At 44.0% G+C, this 22,975-nt stretch overlaps 1 protein-coding gene across 2 annotated transcripts in view; it reads right to left on the bottom strand.

The window, feature by feature from the left end:
• The window catches only part of pparg (peroxisome proliferator-activated receptor gamma), an 88,257-nt gene that overhangs the window by 7,468 nt on the left and 57,814 nt on the right, over positions 1–22,975 (bottom strand). For both annotated transcript variants that reach the window (XR_011667300.1, XM_071336938.1), the window contains exons 6-8: positions 13,992–14,136; positions 12,094–12,537; positions 1,775–1,890 (exon numbers count right to left, since the gene is read on the bottom strand). Coding sequence is in view for 1 of the 2 variants with exons in the window: in XM_071336938.1 (XP_071193039.1) it covers positions 1,775–1,890; positions 12,094–12,537; positions 13,992–14,136 (705 nt within the window). In the remaining variant the exon portion in view is untranslated. The remainder of the gene's footprint in view (positions 1–1,774; positions 1,891–12,093; positions 12,538–13,991; positions 14,137–22,975) is intronic.

Below are 22,975 nucleotides of genomic sequence, written 5' to 3'. Positions count from 1 at the left end.
TCCACTCACTACTTGTAGTTGTATAGTCTGTTAGTAACTCCACTCACTACTTGTAGTTGTAGAGTCTGTTAGTAACTCCACTCACTACTTGTAGTTGTATAGTCTGTTAGTAACTCCACTCACTACTTGTAGTTGTAGAGTCTGTTAGTAACTCCACTCACTACTTGTAGTTGTAGAGTCTGTTAGTAACTCCACTCACTACTTGTAGTTGTAGAGTCTGTTAGTAACTCCACTCACTACTTGTAGTTGTAGTCTGTTAGTAACTCCACTCACTACTTGTAGTTGTAGAGTCTGTTAGTAACTCCACTCACTACTTGTAGCTGTATAGTCCTTTTTTTAACCTTTATTTAACCAGGTCAGCTAGTTGAGAACAAGTTCTCATTTGCAACCTGGCCAAGATAAAGCAAAGCAGTTCGACACATACAACACAGGTACACATGGAATAACCATACATACAGTCAATAATACAGTAGAAAAAAATTATATATATATATATATATACAGTGTGTGCAAATGAGGTAAGATAAGGGAGGTATGGCAATAAAATAGGTGATAGTGCCGAGGTAATTACAATATAGCAATTGTAATTGGCACCCCCATAGAGAATTCCATAGGTCCGGACAACAGGCCCTCCGATTTGACACACTGAACTCTATCTGAGAAGTAGTTGGTGAACCAGGCGAGGCAGTCATTTGAGAAACGAAGGCTGTTGAGTCTGCCGATAAGAATGTCGTGATTGACAGAGTCGAAAGCCTTGGCCAGGTCGATGAAGACGGCTGCACAGTGCTGTCTCTTATCGATGGAAGTTATGACATCGTTTAGGACCTTGAGCGTGGCTGAGGTGCACCCATGACCAGCTCGGATGCCAGATTGCATAGCGGAGAACGTACGGTGGGATTCGAAATGGTCGGTGATCTGTTTGTTAACTTGGCTTTCGAAAACCTTAGAAAGGCAGGGTAGGATAGATACAGGTCTGTAGCAGTTTGGGTCTAGAGTGTCTCCCTCTTTGAAGAGGGGGATGACCGCCGCAGCTTTCCAATCTTTGGGGATCTTAGGCGATACGAAAGAGGTTGAACAGGCTAGTAATAGGGGTTGCAACAATTTCGGCAGATAATTTTAGAGCGGGTCAAGATTGTCTAGCCCGGCTGATTTGTAGAGGTTCAGAATTTGCAGCTCTTTCAGAACATCAGCTATCTGGATTTGGGTGAAGGAGAAATGGGGGAGGCTTGGGCGAGTTGCTGTGGGGGTTGCAGGGCAGTTGACCGGGGTAGGGGTAGCCAGGTGGAAGGCATGGCCAGCCGTAGAAAAATGCTTATTGAAATTCTCAAATATCGTGGATTTATCGGTGGTGACAGTGTTTCCTAGCCTAGGTGCAGTGGGCAGCTGGGAAGAGGGGCTCTTATTCACCATTAACTTTTTTGAATTTGTGCTATTTGTAATTCCACTCACTACTTGTTGCTGTATAGTCCGTTTGTAACCCATTAGACTATTAGAATTAGAATCAGAACAGAGCATTAGATTAGAATTAGAATCCATTTTAGTATTAGACTATTAGAACTAGAATCAAAACAGAGTATTAGAACCCATTAGACTATTAGAACTAGAATCAGAACACAGAGCATTAGATTAGAATTAGATTCCATTTTAGTATTAGAACTAGAATCAGAACAGAGTATTAGAACTAGAATTAGAACCCGTTAGAGTATTCTACAGTATATCTTCAGAACCCATCAGAGTATTTTCTACAGTATACTGTAAATCTCCATGATAATACCTTGGCGAAGAGCTGCAGGGAGTCTGGGTGGTTGAGTTTCAGTTGGAGCTCCAGAGAGTGGAGGACTGTTTCCTGTAGCTCCTCAATGGGCTTCACATTCAGCAGGCCTGGACGATCTACACACACACACACACACACACACACACACACACACACACACACACACACACACACACACACACACACACACACACACACACACACACACACACACACACACACACACACACACACACACACACACACACACACAGGATGTGTCAGCTTGAGGCTTTCAGCACAACTTGTTTAATGCAGGACTGAGAGCTGAGGTTGATATGTGTGTGAAAGGGGAATGTGTCTGATAAAGTCATGATTTAAATAACTGTTAGTTATATTTTCTATAACTATATTTAATTATATTTTAAGCCTGGCTAAAATGTATGTTGTATGCGTGTTGTATAGGGTAAAATACCAGGAGTGTTGTGTAGGGTAAAATAGCAGGAGTGTTGTATAGGGTAAAATGCCAGGAGTGTTGTATAGGGTAAAATACCAGGAGTGTTGTGTAGGGTAAAATGCCAGGAGTGTTGTATAGGGTAAAATACCAGGAGTGTTGTGTAGGGTAAAATGCCAGGAGTGTTGTGTAGGGTAAAATACCAGGAGTGTTGTGTAGGGTAAAATACCAGGAGTGTTGTATAGGGTAAAATACCAGGAGTGTTGTATAGGGTAAAATACCAGGAGTGTTGTGTAGGGTAAAATAGCAGGAGTGTTGGGTAGGGCAGTGCACCAGGATTGTGGGGTAGAGCACCAGGAGTGTTGGGTAGAGTAGAGTACCAGGCAAGATGGTCCCCCATACATACACTATGTATGTGGAAATGCATTCAAATTAGTGTATTCAGCTATTTCAGCCACACCTGTTACTGAGAGGTGTATTTTTTAATTTTTTTATTTAACCTTTATTTAACCAGGAAGGGCTCATTGAGTTTTGAAATCTCTTTTTAAAGAGTGTCCTGGCCAAGATTGGCAGCACCAAGTCATTACACAATTACAGACATGACAAACTACTGGTAATCTAGTAAAAACCTTAGAATTCATAGGAGTATAACAAAATCAGAAAACAGCAAATTAAAAACATTGACAAGTCAGAGAATCAGCCTCAAAATCCTTCATCAATGATTTAAAAACACCAATCAGGACAAGTTCTTCCAGTTTTAAAGTATTTTGTAAGGCGTTCCAAGCCGATGGCGCAGAGTACATAAAATCCCTTTTACCAAATTCAGTTCGGACATTTGGAACGAAGGAAGTACCCACCACATTTCTGAACAATAAATAATGCCCAAATAAAATGGTAGTAAACCCAAAATGGCTTTGTAAATATAATTATACCAGTGACTGAGCCTACGATTGACTACAGAAGGCCAGCCAACCCTGGTATATAAAGTGCAGTAGTATAAGATCGAGCACACAGCCATGCAATCTCCATAGACACATTGGAGGTAGAATGGCCATACTGAAGAGCTCAGTTTTTTTTTTATTATAAAAAAAGTATTTTACCTTTAATTACCTAGGCAAGTCAGTTAAGAACAAATTCTTATTTTCAATGACGGCCTAGAAACAGTGGATTAACTGCCTTGTTCAGGGGCAGAACGACAGATTTTTACCTTGTCAGCTCGGCGATTCGATCTTGCAACTTTTCGGTTGCTTGTCCAACGCTCTAACCACTAGGCTACCTGCCACCTCAGTGATATTCAATGTGGCACCATCATAGGATACCTCCTTTCCAACAAGTCAGTTTGTGAAATTTCTGCCCTGCTAGAGCTGCCTCCGTCAACTGTAAGTGCTGTTATTGTAAAGTGGAAACTTCTAGGAGCAACAATGGCTCAGCCACGAAGTGGTAGGCCACACAAGCTCACAAAACAGGACCGCGTAGCGAATAAAAATCATCTGTCCTCGGTTGCAACACTAACTACCGAGTTCCAAACTGCCTCTGGAAGCAACGTCAGCACAAGAACTGTTCTTCGGGAGCTTCAAGAAATGGGTTTCCATGGCCGAGCAGCCTAAGATCACCATGCGCAATGCCAAGCGTCGGCTGGAGTGGTGCAAAGCTCACTGCCACTGGACTCAGGAACAATGGAAACACGAGTAAGGAATCACTCTTCACCATCTGGCAGTCCGACGGATTAATCTGGGTTTGGCGGATACCAGAACGCTACCTGCCCGAATACATAGGCCCTTTCCTGTTTCAGCATGACAATGCCCCCATGCAGAAAGAGAGGTCCATATAGAAATAGTTTGTCTAGATCGGTGTGGAAGACCTTGACTGTCCTTGCACAGAGCCCTGACCTCAATCCCATTAAACACCTTTGGGATGAATTGGAACACCGACTGCAAGCCAGGCCTAATCGCTCAACATCAGTGCCCGACTTCACTAATGCTCTTGTGGCTGAATGGAAGCAAGTCCCCGCAGCAATATTCCAACATCTAGTGGAAAGCCTTCCCAGAAGAGTGGAGGCTGTTATAGCAGCAAAGGGGGGACCAACTACATATTGATGCCCATGATTTTGGAATTAGATATTCGACGAGCACGTGTCCACATACTTTTTTTGGTCATGTAGTGTACATGTCTTGTTGTGGACAAGACCCACCTGGCCCCCCTAACCGTAACCCCTCTAGTCAATATGCATATAAGTGATGGAGCTAAAGGCTGCCACATTCAAGGAGCAAAAAACTAATCCGGACGCTTATAAGAAATCCCGCTATGCCCTCCGACGTACCATCAAACAGACAAAGCGTCAATACAGGATGAAGATTGAATCCTACTACAGGATCGAATCCTCTGGCGCTCGTCAGATGTGGTAGGGCTTACAAATGATCATGGATTACAAATGGAAACCCAGCCGTGAGCTGCCCAGTGACACGAGCCTACCAGATTAGCTAAGTGCCTTATATGCTCGCTTCGAGGCAAGCAACACTGAACCATGCATGAGAGCACCAGCTGTTCTAGACGACTGTGTGATCACGCTCTTCACTGTGTCTTCACTGACATTTTCAACCCCTTCCTGACCCAATCTGTAATACTTACATGTTTCAAGTAGACCACCATAGTCCCTGTACCCAAGAACGCCAAGGTAAACTACCTAAATGACTTCCACCCAGTAGGACTCATATCTGTAGCCATAAATTGCTTTGAAAGGCTGGTCATGGCTCACAGCAACACCATCATCCTGGAAACCCTAGACTCACTCCAATTTGCATTCCGCCTCAACAGATCACACAAACTATATTGCACTCCACCCTGCCCTTTCCCACCTAGACAAAAGGAACACCTATGTGAAATGCTGTTCATTGACTACAGCTCATCACGAAGCTAATGACCCTGGGACTGCAACTGGATCCTGGACTTCCTGACGGGCCGACCCCAGGTGGTGAGGGTAGGCAACAACACATCCGCCACGCTGACCATACTTCCTGTTCACCCACGACTGCATGGCCAAGCACGACTCCAACCACATCAATAAGTTTGAAGACGGCACGATAGTGGTAGGCCTGAACACTGACAACGATGAGACAACCTATAGGGAGGTCAGAGACCTGGCAGTGTGGTGCCAGGACAACAACCTCTTCCTCAACGTGAGTAAGACAAAGGAGCTGATCGTGGACTACAGGAAAAGGAGGGCCGAACACGCCCCCATTTACATTGACAGGGCTGTAGTGGATCGGGTCGAGAGCGTCAAGTTCCTTCACTAAGGAACTATCATGGTCCTAACACACCAAGGCAGTAGTGAAGAGGGCACAAAAATGCATATTCCCCCTCAGGGATAGAGAGAGCGATATAGAGAGAGCAATATAGATAGATGAATAGAGAGCGAGAGAGGGAGAGAAATAGCGAGTGATAGAGAGTTCAAGGTTGGAGTGTTATCAAACAGTAAAGCCACTGCTCACCGATCAATCTAAAGGTAAATGATCTGGGTTAGTTGTATAATCTGTGAGAGAGAAAGGGGTGGAGGGGCGGGGGGTAGTGATTGTGACTCAGCAGTAGGCTATAGTGTATAATGAAGCACTGACTCTAATATAACCCTTACATAACCCTAATATAAAACTAAACCTAATATAACCATAACCCTAACATAACCCTAACCCTAATATAACCCTAATATAACCCTAACACTAATATAACCCTAATATAACCCTAACACTAATATAACCCTAATATCACCCTAATGTTATTGTGGGTGTAGCGAAATGCTTGTGTTCCTAGCTCCAACACTGCAGTAGTATAACAATTCACATACAATACACACAGCTAAAAGTAAAATAATGGAATTAAGAAATATATAAATATTAGGACGAGCAACGTCGGAGTGGCATTGACAAAAATACAGTATATACATATGAAATGAGTAAAGCAGTATGTAAACATTATTAAAGTGACCAGTGATTCCATGGTTATGTATATAGGGCAGCAGCCTCTAAGGTGCAGGGTTCAGTAACCGGGTGGTAGCTGGCTAGTCTGATGGCCTTGAGATAGAAACTGTTTTTCAATCTCTCGCTCCCAGCTTTGATGCACCTGTACTGACCTCGCCTTCTGGATGGTAGCGGCATGAACAGGCAGTGGCTCGGGTGGTTGTCCTTGATTATCTTTTTGGCCTTCCTTTGACATCGGGTGCTGTAGGTGTCCTGTAGGGCGGGTAGTTTGGCCCCGGTAATGGGTTGGGCAGACTGCACTACCCTCTGGAGAGCCTTGCGGTTGCGGGTGGTGCTGTTGCCGTACCAGGCGGTAATACAGCCCGACAGGATGTTTTCAATTGTGCATCTGTAAAAATTTGTGAAGGTTTCAAGTGACAAGTCAAATTTCTTTAGCCTCCTGAGGTTGAAGAGGCTCTGTTGCGCCTTCTTCACTGGGTGGTCTATTTCAATTTCTCAGTGATGTGTATGCCAAGGAACTTGAAGCTTTCCACCTTCTCCACTGCAGTCCTGTCAATGTAGATAGGGGGTGCACCCTCTGCTGTTTCCTGAAATCCACAATCATCTCGTTTGTTTTGTTGACATTGAGTGAGGTTGTTTTCCAGGCACCACACTCCCAGAGCCCTTACCTCCTCCCTGTAGGCTGTCTCCTCATCGTTGGTAATCAAGCCTACTACTGTTGTGTCGTCTGCATTTAACACCATAGGGTACCATGGTGTTGAATACTGAGCTATCGTCAATAAACAACATTCTGGTCCCGTGTGGCTCAGTTGGTAGAGCATGGCGCTTGCAACACCAGGGTTGTGGGTTCATTCCCCACGGGGGGACCAGGATGAATATGTATGAACTTTCCAATTTGTAAGTCGCTCTGGATAAGAGCGTCTGCTAAATGACTTAAATGTAAATGTAGGTATTCCTCTTCAGATGGGATAGGGCAGTGTGCAGAGTAATGGTGATTGCATCATCTGTGGATCTATTGGGGCGGTAAGCAAATTGAAGTGGGTCTAGGGTGGCAGGTAAGGTAGCGGTGATATGATCCTTGACTAGTCTCTCAAAGCACTTCATGATGACAGAGGTGAGTACTACGGGGCGATAGTCATTAAGTTCAGTTACATTTGCCTTCTTGGGTACAGGAACAATGGTGGCCATCTTGAAGCATGTGGGGACAGCAGACTGGGATAGGGAGAGATTGAATATGCCCGTAAACACACCAGCCAGCTGGTCTGCACATGCTCTGAGGACGCGGCTAGGGATGCTGTCTGGGCCAGCAACCTTGCGAGGGTTAACACGTTTAAATGTTTTACTCACGTTGGAACCGGAGGAGAGCCCACAGTCCTTGGTAGCCGGCCACGTCGGTGGCACTGTTATCCTCAAAGCGTGAGAAGAATGTATTTAGCTTGTCCGGAAGCAAGACGTCGGTCTCTGCGACGTGGCTGGTTTTCCTTTTGTAGTCCGTGATTGTCTGTAGTCCCTGCCACATACGTCTCGTGTCTGAGCCGTTGAATTGCGACTCCACTTTATCTCTATACTGACGTTTAGCTTGTTTGATTGTCTTGCGGAGTGAATAACTACACTGTTTATATTCTGCCATATTACTTGCCATGGTTAAATGCTGTGGTTCGCACTATCAGTTTTGCACGAATGCTACCATCTATCCACGGTTTCTGGTTAGAGTAGGTTTTAATAGACAGTGGGTGCTACATCTCCTATACACTACCTTATGAACTCAGTCACCGTATCCGTGTATGTGTCTAAATTATTTTCGCAAGCTACCCGGAACATATCCCAGTCCACGTGATCAAAACAGTCCTGAAGCGTGGATTCCGATTGGTCAGACCAGCGTTGAATAGTACAAAGCACGGGCACTTCCTGTTTGTGTTTCTGCCTATAGGACGTGAGGAGCAAGATGGAGTCGTGGTCAGATTTGCTGAAAGGAGGGCGAGGGAGGGCCTTGAAAGCATTCCGGAAGTTTGAATAGCAATGGTTGAGAGTCTTAGTAGCTTGAGTACGACAGTCAATATGTTGATAGAACTTTGGCAGCCTAGTCCTCAGATTTTCTTTGTTAAAATCCCCAGCTACAATAAATGCAGCCTCAGGATATGTGGTTTCCAGTTTGCATAAAATCCAGTAAAGTTCTTTGAGAGCCGTCGAGGTTTCAGCTTGAGGTGGGATGTAAACGGCCGTGGCGATGACGGAGGATAATTCTCTTGGGAGATAATATGGTCGGCATTTAATTGTGAGGTGTTCTAGGTCGGGTGAACAAAATTACTTAAGCTCCTGTATGTTCCTAGAATTACACCATGTCATTAATCATGACAGACACCTCTCCGCCCTTCTGCTTCTATGAGAGATATTTATTGCAGTCTGCGCGATGTACTGAGAATCCTGCTGGCTTTACCGACTCCGAAAGAGTATCCCGAGAGAGCCATGTTTCCACGAAACAAGGTATGTGTTACAGGCCACGATGTCTCTCTGGAAAGTAATCCTTGCTCTAAGCTCATCAACTTAGTTATCCAAAGAATGAACATTAGCGAGTAATATATTCGGAGGCGGTGTGTGGTGTGCGCGCCTCTAAAGTCGAACCAGCAGGCCGCCTGCAGTGCCTCTCCTCCTGTTTTGGGTCGGCCTCTGGAATAAGTTAAATTCCTCTGGGGAGAGTGTACAAAGGTTCTGCTCCAGGGAAGTCCTGGTCGTTATGCTGGTAGTTTTGGTGAGTTACTGCCGATCTCTAATATCCAATAGTTCTTCCCGGCTGTATGTAATGACACAAAACATTTCCTGAGCTACTAATGTATAAATAGTACATAAAAAACTTAATACCGCAACGTTTTCTAAGAGCTAGTCGCAATACTGCCATCTCCGTCGGCACCATCTAACTTCAATCCACTTATGTAGAATGCTGCCACCTTCACTTACTATATGCAAAATAATGCCCACTTCAGTTATGTAGTATGCTGCCAACTCCACTTATGTAGTATGCTGCCAACTCCACTTATGTAGTATGCTGCCAACTCCACTTATGTAGTATGCTGCCAACTCCACTTGTGTAGTATGCTGCCAACTCCACTTGTGTAGTATGCTGCCAACTCCACTTGTGTAGTATGCTGCCAACTCCACTTGTGTAGTATGCTGCCAACTCCACTTGAGTAGTATGCTGCCAACTCCACTTATGTAGTATGCTGCCAACTCCACTTATGTAGTATGCTGCCAACTCCACTTATGTAGTATGCTGCCAACTCCACTTATGTAGTATGCTGCCAACTCCACTTATGTAGAATGCTGCCAACTCTACTTATGTAGTATGCTGCCAACTCCACTTATGTAGTATGCTGCCAACTCCACTTATGTAGTATGCTGCCAACTCCACTTATGTAGTATGCTGCCAACTCCACTTATGTAGTATGCTGCCAACTCCACTTATGTAGTATGCTGCCAACTCCACTTATGTAGTATGCTGCCAACTCCACTTATGTAGTATGCTGCCAACTCCACTTATGTAGAATGCTGCCAACTCCACTTATGTAGTATGCTGCCAACTCCACTTATGTAGTATGCTGCCAACTCCACTTATGTAGTATGCTGCCAACTCCACTTATGTAGTATGCTGCCAACTCTACTTGTGTAGTATGCTGCCAACTCCACTTGTGTAGTATGCTGCCAACTCCACTTGTGTAGTATGCTGCCAACTCCACTTATGTAGTATGCTGCCAACTCCACTTATGTAGTATGCTGCCAACTCCACTTATGTAGTATGCTGCCAACTCCACTTATGTAGAATGCTGCCAACTCTACTTATGTAGTATGCTGCCAACTCCACTTATGTAGTATGCTGCCAACTCTACTTATGTAGTATGCTGCCAACTCCACTTATGTAGTATGCTGCCAACTCCACTTATGTAGTATGCTGCCAACTCCACTTGTGTAGTATGCTGCCAACTCCACTTGTGTAGTATGCTGCCAACTCCACTTATGTAGTATGCTGCCAACTCCACTTATGTAGTATGCTGCCAACTCCACTTGTGTAGTATGCTGCCAACTCCACTTGTGTAGTATGCTGCCAACTCCACTTGTGTAGTATGCTGCCAACTCCACTTATGTAGTATGCTGCCAACTCCACTTGTGTAGTATGCTGCCAACTCCACTTATGTAGTATGCTGCCAACTCCACTTATGTAGTATGCTGCCAACTCCACTTGTGTAGTATGCTGCCAACTCCACTTGTGTAGTATGCTGCCAACTCCACTTATGTAGTATGCTGCCAACTCCACTTATGTAGTATGCTGCCAACTCCACTTATGTAGTATGCTGCCAACTCCACTTGTGTAGTATGCTGCCAACTCCACTTATGTAGTATGCTGCCAACTCCACTTGTGTAGTATGCTGCCAACTCCACTTATGTAGTATGCTGCCAACTCCACTTATGTAGAATGCTGCCAACTCTACTTATGTAGTATGCTGCCAACTCCACTTGTGTAGTATGCTGCCAACTCCACTTATGTAGTATGCTGCCAACTCTACTTATGTAGTATGCTGCCAACTCCACTTATGTAGTATGCTGCCAACTCCACTTGTGTAGTATGCTGCCAACTCCACTTGTGTAGTATGCTGCCAACTCCACTTATGTAGTATGCTGCCAACTCCACTTATGTAGTATGCTGCCAACTCCACTTGTGTAGTATGCTGCCAACTCTACTTATGTAGTATGCTGCCAACTCCACTTATGTAGTATGCTGCCAACTCCACTTATGTAGTATGCTGCCAACTCCACTTATGTAGAATGCTGCCAACTCCACTTATGTAGTATGCTGCCAACTCCACTTATGTAGAATGCTGCCAACTCCACTTATGTAGAATGCTGCCAACTCCACTTATGTAGTATGCTGCCAACTCCACTTATGTAGTATGCTGCCAACTCCACTTATGTAGTATGCTGCCAACTCCACTTATGTAGTATGCTGCCAACTCCACTTATGTAGTATGCTGCCAACTCCACTTATGTAGTATGCTGCCAACTCCACTTATGTAGTATGCTGCCAACTCCACTTATGTAGTATGCTGCCAACTCCACTTATGTAGTATGCTGCCAACTCCACTTATGTAGTATGCTGCCAACTCCACTTATGTAGTATGCTGCCAACTCCACTTATGTAGTATGCTGCCAACTCCACTTATGTAGTATGCTGCCAACTCCACTTGTGTAGTATGCTGCCAACTCCACTTATGTAGTATGCTGCCAACTCCACTTATGTAGTATGCTGCCAACTCCACTTATGTAGTATGCTGCCAACTCCACTTGTGTAGAATGCTGCCAACTCCACTTATGTAGTATGCTGCCAACTCCACTTGTGTGATGGTCAAAATGTAATGAATTTAAGGTTATTTGTCGATGTAAAAATCTAAATGTACAACTTTTAAGTTTGTGTCATTAGATTTGGGGTGTGGGGGGATGGGGTTGCGAGAAATCCTAGCCAAAAAATGGGTTTCCCAGAAATTTGAATGAAAAAATAGGGTCCCTACTTAAAAAATTGGAATACCACTTTTCTAGACTGTAAAGCCCCAAAACCTCTGCTGGGGATGATAGCTAAGCCACACCTACCGCCATTGAGGATGATAACTAAACCCCACCCACCTCCATTGAGGATGATGGCAAACCCCACCCACCTCCACTGAGGATGATGGCACACCCCACCCACCTCCACTGAGGATGATGGCAAACCCCACCCACCTCCACTGAGGATGATGGCAAACCCCACCCACCTCCACTGAGGATGATGGCAAACCCCACCCACCTCCACTGAGGATGATAGCTAAGCCCCACCCACCTCAATTGAGGTGGTTGTCATTATATAATGATGATAATAATAGTACAATACTAACCTCCACTGAGGATGATGACGGCGAGGAAGAGTGCCATATCACTGTCATACAGCTCCAGGGTGTTGAACTTAACAGAGAACTCAAACTTGGGTTCCATCATATCACAGAAGGGTTTCCTCAGGCTCTTCAGGAACTCTCTCGTCATGAAAATCTGTCCATAGGAGATCAGTGTACCATCTTTGTTCATGAGCGGAGCCCACATGATGATGAGCACCTCGATGACGCCGTACTTCAGCAGAGTCACCTGATCATTCAGGTCCAATCCCACGAAGCCAGGGATGCTCTTAGCGAACTCTGTGACCTCTCGGACGGCCTCGGCGGAGCGCGACTGACAGCTGTAGAAGAACCTGAGCTGCACCTCGTCAGTGGGCTCCTGGACCAGACCAACACCTCCACCTAGACCTCCACCTACAGCCAGGCCTTCACTCACTGCCAGACACCCACCTGCAGCAAATCATATTTGTTCAGTGTTATTTTATATACACTGAACAAAAATAGAAACAACATGTACAGTGTTGGTCCCATGATTCATGAGATGAAATAAAAGACCCTCAAAATGTTCCATATGCACAAAAAGGTGTGGCATATCAAGAAGCTAATTTAACAGCAGGATCATTACACAGGTGCACATGTGCTGGGACAACAAAAAGCCACTAAAATGTGCAGTTTTGTCACACAACACAATGCCACAGACGTCTTAAGTTTTGAGAGAGCATGCAATTGGCATGCTGACTGCAGGAATGTCAGAAACCAGAGTTGTTGCCAGAGAATTGAATCTTCATTTCTCTACCATATGCCACCTCCAATGTTGGTTTTGAGAATTTGGCAGTACGTCCAACCGGCATCACAACTTCAGACCACGTGTAACCATACCAGCCCAGGACCTTCACATCTGGCTTTGTCACCTGCGGGATAGTCTCAGACCAGCCACCGGACAGCTGATGAAACTGAGTTTGCACAAATAAGTTCTACACAAACTGTTAGAAACAGTCTCAGGAAAGCTCATCTGCGCACTCGTCGTCCTCACAAGGGTCTTGACCTGACTGAAGTTCGGCGTCGTAACTGACTTCAGTGGGCAAATGCTCACCTTTGATGGCCACTGGAAAGCTGGAGAAGTGTGTTCTTAACGGATGAATCCCGGTTTCAACTGTACCAGGCAGATGGCTCGTGTGGGCAAGCGGTTTGCTGATGTCAACGTTGTGAACAGAGTGCCCTATGGTGGCGGTGAGGTTATGGTATGGGCAGGCATAAGCTACGGACAACGAACACAATTGGATTTTATCAAAGGCAATTTGAATGTACAGAGATACCGTGAGGCCTATTGTCGTGCCATACATCCACCGCCATCAGCTCATGTTTAAGCATGATAATATATGGCCCCATGTCGCAAGGATCTGTACACAATTCCTGGGGGCTGAAAATGTCCCAGTTCTTCCATGTCCTGCATACTCACCAGACATGTCACCCATTGAGCATGTTTGGGATGCTCTGGATTGATGTGTATTCCAGTTCCCGCCAATATCCAGATACTTCGAACACCCATTGAAGAGGAATGGGACAACATTCCACAGGTCACAATCAACTCCCCTATCTATTTTTTTAAGGTATCTGTGACCAACTGATGCATATCTGTATTCCCAGTCATGGGAAATCCATAGATTTAATATTTAATATTTAAGATTTAATAGATAAGGGACTAATGCATTTATTTCAATTGACTAATTTCCTTACATGAACTGTAACTCAGTAAAATATTTTAAATTGTTGCATGTTGAGTGTATATTTTTGTTCAGTGTAGAATGGTAACTAACCACTCTACAAAAAAAGAAAATATAAATAGGAGACAAAATGGTACAGGGAAAACATTCACAGTAAAAATGGTAAAAACATGATAATACCTAGACCACAGCCAACTCCAGTCCCAGTCCCAGCCTCAGGCCCAGCATCAGTCCTGGTCTCCTGGACAACATGGATGGGCATCTGCCTGCAGTTGATAAACCTCTCTCCTTCCTGAAGAGACTTCATGTCATGGATTACAAACGGCTGCAGAGAGACAACAAACAAACAAAATCAAGCACATTACTGTGAAACATGATGACTATCTGGAGACAACACCCTGTTATAACATGATGACTATCTGGAGACAACACCCTGTTATAACATGATGACTATCTGGAGACAACACCCTGTTATAACATGATGACTATCTGGAGACAACACCCTGTTATAACATGATGACTATCTGGAGACAACACCCTGTTATAACATGATGACTATCTGGAGACAACACCCTGTTACAACATGATGACTATCTGGAGACAACACCCTGTTACAACATGATGACTATCTGGAGACAACACCCTGTTACAACATGATGACTATCTGGAGACAACACCCTGTTACAACATGATGACTATCTGGAGACAACACCCTGTTACAACATGATGACTATCTGGAGACAACACCCTGTTACAACATGATGACTATCTGGAGACAACACCCTGTTATAACATGATGACTATCTGGAGACAACACCCTGTTATAACATGATGACTATCTGGAGACAACACCCTGTTATAACATGATGACTATCTGGAGACAACACCCTGTTATAACATGATGACTATCTGGAGACAACACCCTGTTATAACATGATGACTATCTGGAGACAACACCCTGTTATAACATGATGACTATCTGGAGACAACACCCTGTTACAACATGATGACTATCTGGAGACAACACCCTGTTACAACATGATGACTATCTGGAGACAACACCCTGTTACAACATGATGACTATCTGGAGACAACACCCTGTTACAACATGATGACTATCTGGAGACAACACCCTGTTACAACATGATGACTATCTGGAGACAACACCCTGTTACAACATGATGACTATCTGGAGACAACACCCTGTTATAACATGATGACTATCTGGAGACAACACCCTGTTATAACATGATGACTATCTGGAGACAACACCCTGTTATAACATGATGACTATCTGGAGACAACACCCTGTTATAACATGATGACTATCTGGAGACAACACCCTGTTATAACATGATGACTATCTGGAGACAACACCCTGTTATAACATGATGACTATCTGGAGACAACACCCTGTTATAACATGATGACTATCTGGAGACAACACCCTGTTATAACATGATGACTATCTGGAGACAACACCCTGTTATAACATGATGACTATCTGGAGACAACACCCTGTTATAACATGATGACTATCTGGAGACAACACCCTGTTATAACATGATGACTATCTGGAGACAACACCCTGTTATAACATGATGACTATCTGGAGACAACACCCTGTTATAACATGATGACTATCTGGAGACAACACCCTGTTATAACATGATGACTATCTGGAGACAACACCCTGTTATAACATGATGACTATCTGGAGACAACACCCTGTTATAACATGATGACTATCTGGAGACAACACCCTGTTATAACATGATGACTATCTGGAGACAACACCCTGTTATAACATGATGACTATCTGGAGACAACACCCTGTTATAACATGATGACTATCTGGAGACAACACCCTGTTATAACATGATGACTATCTGGAGACAACACCCTGTTATAACATGATGACTATCTGGAGACAACACCCTGTTATAACATGATGACTATCTGGAGACAACACCCTGTTATAACATGATGACTATCTGGAGACAACACCCTGTTATAACATGATGACTATCTGGAGACAACACCCTGTTATAACATGATGACTATCTGGAGACAACACCCTGTTATAACATGATGACTATCTGGAGACAACACCCTGTTATAACATGATGACTATCTGGAGACAACACCCTGTTATAACATGATGACTATCTGGAGACAACACCCTGTTATAACATGATGACTATCTGGAGACAACACCCTGTTATAACATGATGACTATCTGGAGACAACACCCTGTTATAACATGATGACTATCTGGAGACAACACCCTGTTATAACATGATGACTATCTGGAGACAACACCCTGTTATAACATGATGACTATCTGGAGACAACACCCTGTTATAACATGATGACTATCTGGAGACAACACCCTGTTATAACTTGATGACTATCTGGAGACAACACCTTGTTATAACATGATGACTATCTGGAGACAACACCCTGTTATAACATGATGACTATCTGGAGACAACACCCTGTTATAACATGATGACTATCTGGAGACAACACCCTGTTATAACATGATGACTATCTGGAGACAACACCCTGTTATAACATGATGACTATCTGGAGACAACACCCTGTCCTAACATGATGACTATCTGGAGACAACACCCTGTTATAACATGAGCCATAAAACCCCTGCATCTTATTCAGAACACTGCCACCAGATCTGGTGTTCAACCTTCCCAAGTTCTCCCATGTCACCCCGCTCCTCTGCACACTTCACTAGCTTCCAGTCGAAGCTCACATCCACTATAAGACCATGATACTTGCCTACGGAGCAGCAAGAGGAACTGCCCCTCCCTACCTTCAGGCTATGATCAAACCCTATACTCCAACCTGGGTAGTCTGTCCTGCCACCTCTGGTCTCTTGGCCCTCCCACCTCTACGGGAGGGCAGCTCCCGCTCAGCCCAGTCAATGCTCTTTTATGACCTGGCACACCAATGCTGGAACCAGCTTCCCCCTGAAGCTAAGACAGCAGAGTCCCTGCCTATTTTTCGAAAACATCTGAAAATCTACCTCTTCAAAGAGTATCTTAAATAATTCCACAGCACCCCTCCCCTCCCCCCACCCACTAGTACTGACTTTCCCCCCTACTAGAACTGAATTTCCCCCCTACTCAGCAAAAAAATAAATGTCCCCTTTTCAGGACCCTGTCTTTCAAAGATAATTCGTAAAAATCCAAATAACTTCACAGATCTTCATTGTAAAGGGTTTAAACACTGTTTCACATGCTTGTTCAATGAACCATAAACAATTAATGAACATGCACCTGTGGAACGGTCGTTAAGACACTAACAGCTTACAGACGGTAGGAAATTAAGGTCACAGTTATGAAAACTTAGGACACTAAAGAGGCCATTCTACTGACTCAAAAACACCAAAATAAAGATGCCCAGGGTCCCTGCTCATCTGCGTGAACATGCCTTACGCTTCGAACACACCGACTGCGTCATTGCGTTTCGATAAACCAGAAGTACATTCATTTCCAATGGAACGCTGCATTTGCCTTGCAGCATTGCGTTGCAGAGGCAGTTGCAGTGCGTTCTGTGTGGTGCATACGTTCGATAAATCGAACGTATGCATCAAATTGTATGAGTGGACTTGACAGAAAGTAGCAAAATATGAATGTAGATTTTTTTTTGCACACACATTCAGTAAAAATTTGTGATTACATAAAAACAGTTTGATTGCATAATTTCTTTAAATTTTTTATACATTTATTTGCCAAGTATATTATTTATTCGATGACATCCTCAAATTAATTGTGAGAGCCTATAATATAATTTCCCTCCAAAATGCAGTTTTGGAGCGAAATGCAATAATAAATAGTAAAGATAGGCAGAGTAGGCTCTTTCAACAATGAGACCAACGACCACCTCATTGGCTAGGTTAGCAAGCTAGGTTAGCTAGCTAGCTAACGCTAACTAGCCACATCTAGCACAAGCTCACTACTAAACTGACCTGGCAATCCTACTATCGTGGACACTTGTCTCCAAGCAGCATTTTCTGTGTTTATGTCCCTGTAGTCAAAAAGACACGGTTTTGAAGATACTGCGAAAATTATTCTCTCCTCCATATGTCCAACCGCATGCGACCATTTGCAAAAGGTACCTGCATCAGTATAGTTGCCTAGCTGCGCAAAATGTTATGCAGCAGTGATGCAATGACGCAGTCAGTGTGTTCGAAGCGTTAGGCATGCTGCAAGGAGGCATGAGGACTGCAGATGTGGCCAGGGCAATAAATTGCAATGCCCGTACTGTGATACGCCTAAGACAGCGCTACAGGGAGACAGGATGGACAGCTGATCGTCCTCGCAGTGGCAGACCACGTGTAACAACACCTGCACAGGATCGGTACATCCGAACATCACACCTGCGGGACAAGTACAGGATGGCAACAACAACTGCCCGAGTTACACCAGGAACACACAATCCCTCCATCAGTGCTCAGACTGTCCGCAATAGGCTGAGAGAGGCTGGACTGAGGGCTTGTAGGTCTGTTGTAAGGCAGGTCCTCACCAGACATCACCAGCAACAACGTCGCCTATGGGCACAAACACACTGTCGCTGGACCAGAGAGGACTGGCAAAAAGTGCTCTTCACTGACGAGTCCTGGACATCCTCCTCCCTCATGTGGTACCCTTCCTGCAGGATCATCCTGACATGACCCTCCAGCATGACAATGGCACCAGCCATACTGCTCATTCTGTGCATGATTTCCTGCAAGACAGGAATGTCAGTGTTTTGCCATGGCCAGCGAAGAGTCCGGATCTCAATCCCATTGAGCACGTCTGGGATCTGTTGGATCTTAATGGACTTAATGCAGCTGGTGGCCACACCAGATACTGACTTACTTTTGACCCCCTTTGTTCAGGGACACATTATTACATTTCTGTTAGTCACATGTCTGTGGAACTTGTTCAGTTTATGTCTCAGTTGATGAATCTTGTTATGTTCATACAAATATTTACACATGTTAAGTTTGCTGAAAATAAACGCAGTTGACAATGAGGACGTTTCTTTTTTTGATGAGTTTATAACCCTAACCCAATACGTCCCTAACCATAATACAAGCCTAATATAACCCTAACATAACCCTAATATAACCCTAACATAACCCTAATATAACCCTAACATAACCCTAACATAACCCTAACATAACCCTAACCCTAATAAAACCCTAACCCTAACATAACCCTAACATAACCCTAACCCTAATAAAACCCTAATATAACCCTAATATAAACCTAACCCTAACATAACCCTAACCCTAACATAACCCTAACCCTAATATAACCCTAACATAACCCTAATATAACCCTAACCCTAACATAACCCTAATTTGGCTGAGTTTAGTACTGACTTTTTCCCCCCTTACTGGTACTGACTATTTCCCCCCTACTAGTACTGACTTTCCCCCTACTAGTACTGACTTTTCTCCCCTACTAGTACTGACTTTTCTCCCCTACTAGTACTGACTATTTCCCCCCTACTAGTACTGACTTTTCCCCCCTACTAGTACTGACTTTTCCCCCCTACTAGTACTGACTTTTCTCCCCTACTAGTACTGACTTTTCTCCCCTACTAGTACTGACTTTCCCCCCATACTAGTACTGACTTTTCCCCCTAATAGTACTGACTTTTCCCCCTACTAGTACTGACTTTTCTCCCCTACTAGTACTGACTTTCCCCCTACTAGTACTGACCTTTCCCCCTACTAGTACTGACTTTTCCCCCTACTAGTACTGACTTTTCCCCCTACTAGTACTGACTTTCCCCCTACTAGTACTGACTTTTCTCCCCTACTAGTACTGACTTTTCCCCCTACTAGTACTGACTTTTATCTCCCTCAACAACTTTAAAAATCTGCTATCCGAGCAGCTAACCGATCGCTGCAGCTGTACATAGTCCATCTGTAAACTACCCACCCAATTTACCTACCTCACCCCCCATACTGCTTTTATTTATTTACTTTTCTGCTCTTTTGCACACCAGTATCTCTTCTTGCACATGATCATCTGATGATTTATCACTCCAGTGTTAATCTGCTAAATTGTAATTATTCGATTTATTGCCTACCTCATGCCTTTTGCACACATTGTATATAGATTCTCTTTTTTTCTACCATGTTATTGACTTGTTTATTGTTTACTCCATGTGTAACTCTGTGTTGTCTGTTCACACTGCTATGCTTTATCTTGGCCAGGTCGCAGTTGCAAATGAGAACTTGTTCTCAACTAGCCTACCTGGTTAAATAAAGGTGAAAAAAAAAAAAAAAAAAAAAAAGGGGACTTGCTTCCATTCAGTCACAATAGCATTAGTGAGGTCAGGCACTGATGTTGGGGGATTAGACCTGGCTCACAGTCGGCGTTCCAATTCATCCCAAAGGTGTTCGATGGGGTTGAGGTCAGGGCTCTGTGCAGGCCAGTCAAGTTCTTCCACACTTATCTCAACAAACCATTTCTGTATGGACCTCGCTTTGTGCACGGGGGCATTGTCATGCTGAAACAGGAAAGGGCCTTCCCCAAACTGTTGCCAGAAAGTTGGAAGCACAGAATTGTCTAAATTTCATTGTATGCTGTAGCGTTAAGATTCCCCTTCACTGGAATAAAGGGGCCTAGCACGAACCATGAATAACATCCCCAGTCCATTATTCCTCATCCACCAAACTTTACAGTTTGCCTTTGGGCATGTAGTGTTCTCCTGGCATCTGTCAAACCCAGATTAGTCCGCCGGACTGCCAGATGGTGAAGCATCATTCATCACTCCAGAGAATGCATTTTCACTGCTGTAGAGTCCAATAGCGACGAGCTTAACACCACTCCAGCCGACGCTTGGCATTGCGCATTGTAATCTTAGGCGTGTGTGCGGCTGCTCAGATATGATGACCCATTTCATGAAGCTCCCGACAAAGTTATTGTGCTGACTTTGCTTCCAGAAGCAGTTTGGAACTCGGTAGTGAGTGCTGCAACTGAGGACAGTACTAACTGTCCCCAGCTACGCGCTTGAGCACTCGCTGGTCCCGTTCTGTGAGCTTGTGTGGCCTACCACTTCGTGGCTGAGCCGTTGTTGCTCCTAGACGTTTCCACTTCACAATAACATCACTTACATTTGATCGGGGCAGCTCTAGCAGGGCAGAAATGTTATGAACTGACTTGTTGGAAAGGTGGCATCCTATGACGGTGCCACATTGAAAGTCACTGAGCTCTTCAGTAAGGCCATTCTACTGCCAATGTTTGTCTAGGGAGATTGCATGGCTGTGTGCTTGATTTTATACACCTGTGAGCAACAGGTGTGGCTGAAATAGCACAGTCCACTAATTCGAAGGGGTGTCCACATACACTATATATACAAAAGTATCTTAAAATGAATGCACTAAGTTGCTGTGTGTGAGTGTCTGCTAAATGACTAAAATGTAGAGGGAGGAGAGGAGTGAGATCTGCAAGGCCAATGATGCTGGAACTAAAACACAGATCAGAGGTCAGACTGAGGGTTTACTCTGCTAGCTAGTTTGTTAAATAACATGCTGCTGTTTCCTGCCATGCTTCCTCTGGTCAACTCTATCAACTCAAAACATTTGACATGTATCAGAATGTGGCCTCTTGTTTTACCGTTCTATTCGGATCTATTCCATTGTACTGTATATTCTACTGTACTCTGTCATAACATGGGTTATCAATAAATGTCACAATATGGTGCAGAGCGTTCGATGTGCCTTCTGTCGGGCAAGGAGATCTCCATCTCCACTAAAGCCACTGACTGGTGGTCAAATAAATGTTACAACTAATTTACAGGGTAGTACATCAAGCTTCCTGCCATCCAGGACCTCTATACCAGGCAGTGTCAGAGGAAGGCAATACAAATTGTCAAAGACGCCAGCCACCCTAGACATAGACTGTTCTCTCTGCTACCCACGGCAAGCGGTACCGGAGTGCCAAGTCTAGGTCCAAGAGGCTTCTAAACAGCTTCTACCCCCAAGTCATAAGACTCCTGAACAGCTAATCAAAGGGCTACCCAGACCCCTCTTTTACACTGCGGCTACTGACTGTTTTATAATCTATGCATAGTCATTGACTCTGTACCTCCTGTATATAGCCTCGCTATTGTTATTTTACTGCTGCTGTTTATTTTTTTTATTTTTTTACTTACGTTTTTAAAATAAGTGTTAAAGAATTGTTGTTTTAAGGGCTTGTAATTAAGCATTTCACTGTAATGTTGTATTCGGTTTATGTGACAAACACGATTTGATTTGAAATGCCACCTGCTGCTGCTTGACAAACAGAGCTCATAAAGGATGGACAATTAACCTAAACCACACATACTTGTCAGGTATAGTACATTTTTATGTCACTTAAATCTCCAATTGGTGGTGGCCAATGTTGAGAGAGAAAGGTGTAATCCAGCTCTGTTTCTGCACTGCAATGCATTGGAGCAGGCTACGCTTGCACCCAGCTGTGAATGGAATGTTTGAAATGGAACAAAATTACAATTTCTAAAAACCTATAATGTACTCTGTCATAACACTCTACAGTATTCTGTCATGATGTTCTACTGTTCTCTGCCATAACATTCTACTTTACTGGCATAACTTTCGTGTCACAGCCTGACCTGAGAGAGCCGTTTTATTTCTCTATTTGGTTAGGTCAGGGTGTGATGTGGGGTGGGCATTCTATGTGTTGTATATCTTTGTGTTTGGCCGAGTGTGGTTCCCAATCAGAGGCAGCTGTTGATCGTTGTCTCTGATTGGGAATCATACTTAGGTAGCCTGTTTTGCCACCTTAGTTGTGGGTAGTTGTCTTTGTTAGTGGCCTGTATAGCCCTAGTAAGCTTCACGCTCATTTTTATTGTGCCTTGTTTTGTTGGCGACATTTTAAAATAAAGAAAATGTACGCTCACCACGCTGCACCTTGGTCTGGTCATTTCCCTGACGACGTTTGTGACATTTCGACTGTACTCTGGCATAACTTTCTACTGTGCTGGCATAACTTTCTACTCCATGTTTTATTAGTGTGGACAGGACATCAACCTGAAACTCTTTTGCCTAGTAAGAAAAGTATTTCTGCAAGCACCACCCATGTGACTGAAACCTGAATTTCCACTGACTAGTCTCTTAGTGTGTCGACTAGGGTCCACAC

This window comes from Salvelinus alpinus, chromosome 12, assembly GCF_045679555.1.
Source record: "Salvelinus alpinus chromosome 12, SLU_Salpinus.1, whole genome shotgun sequence".
Classification (NCBI taxonomy): Eukaryota; Metazoa; Chordata; class Actinopteri; order Salmoniformes; family Salmonidae; genus Salvelinus; species Salvelinus alpinus.
The sequence above is the reverse complement of the archived record's forward strand: the minus strand, read 5'-3'. Positions and strand labels throughout refer to the sequence as shown.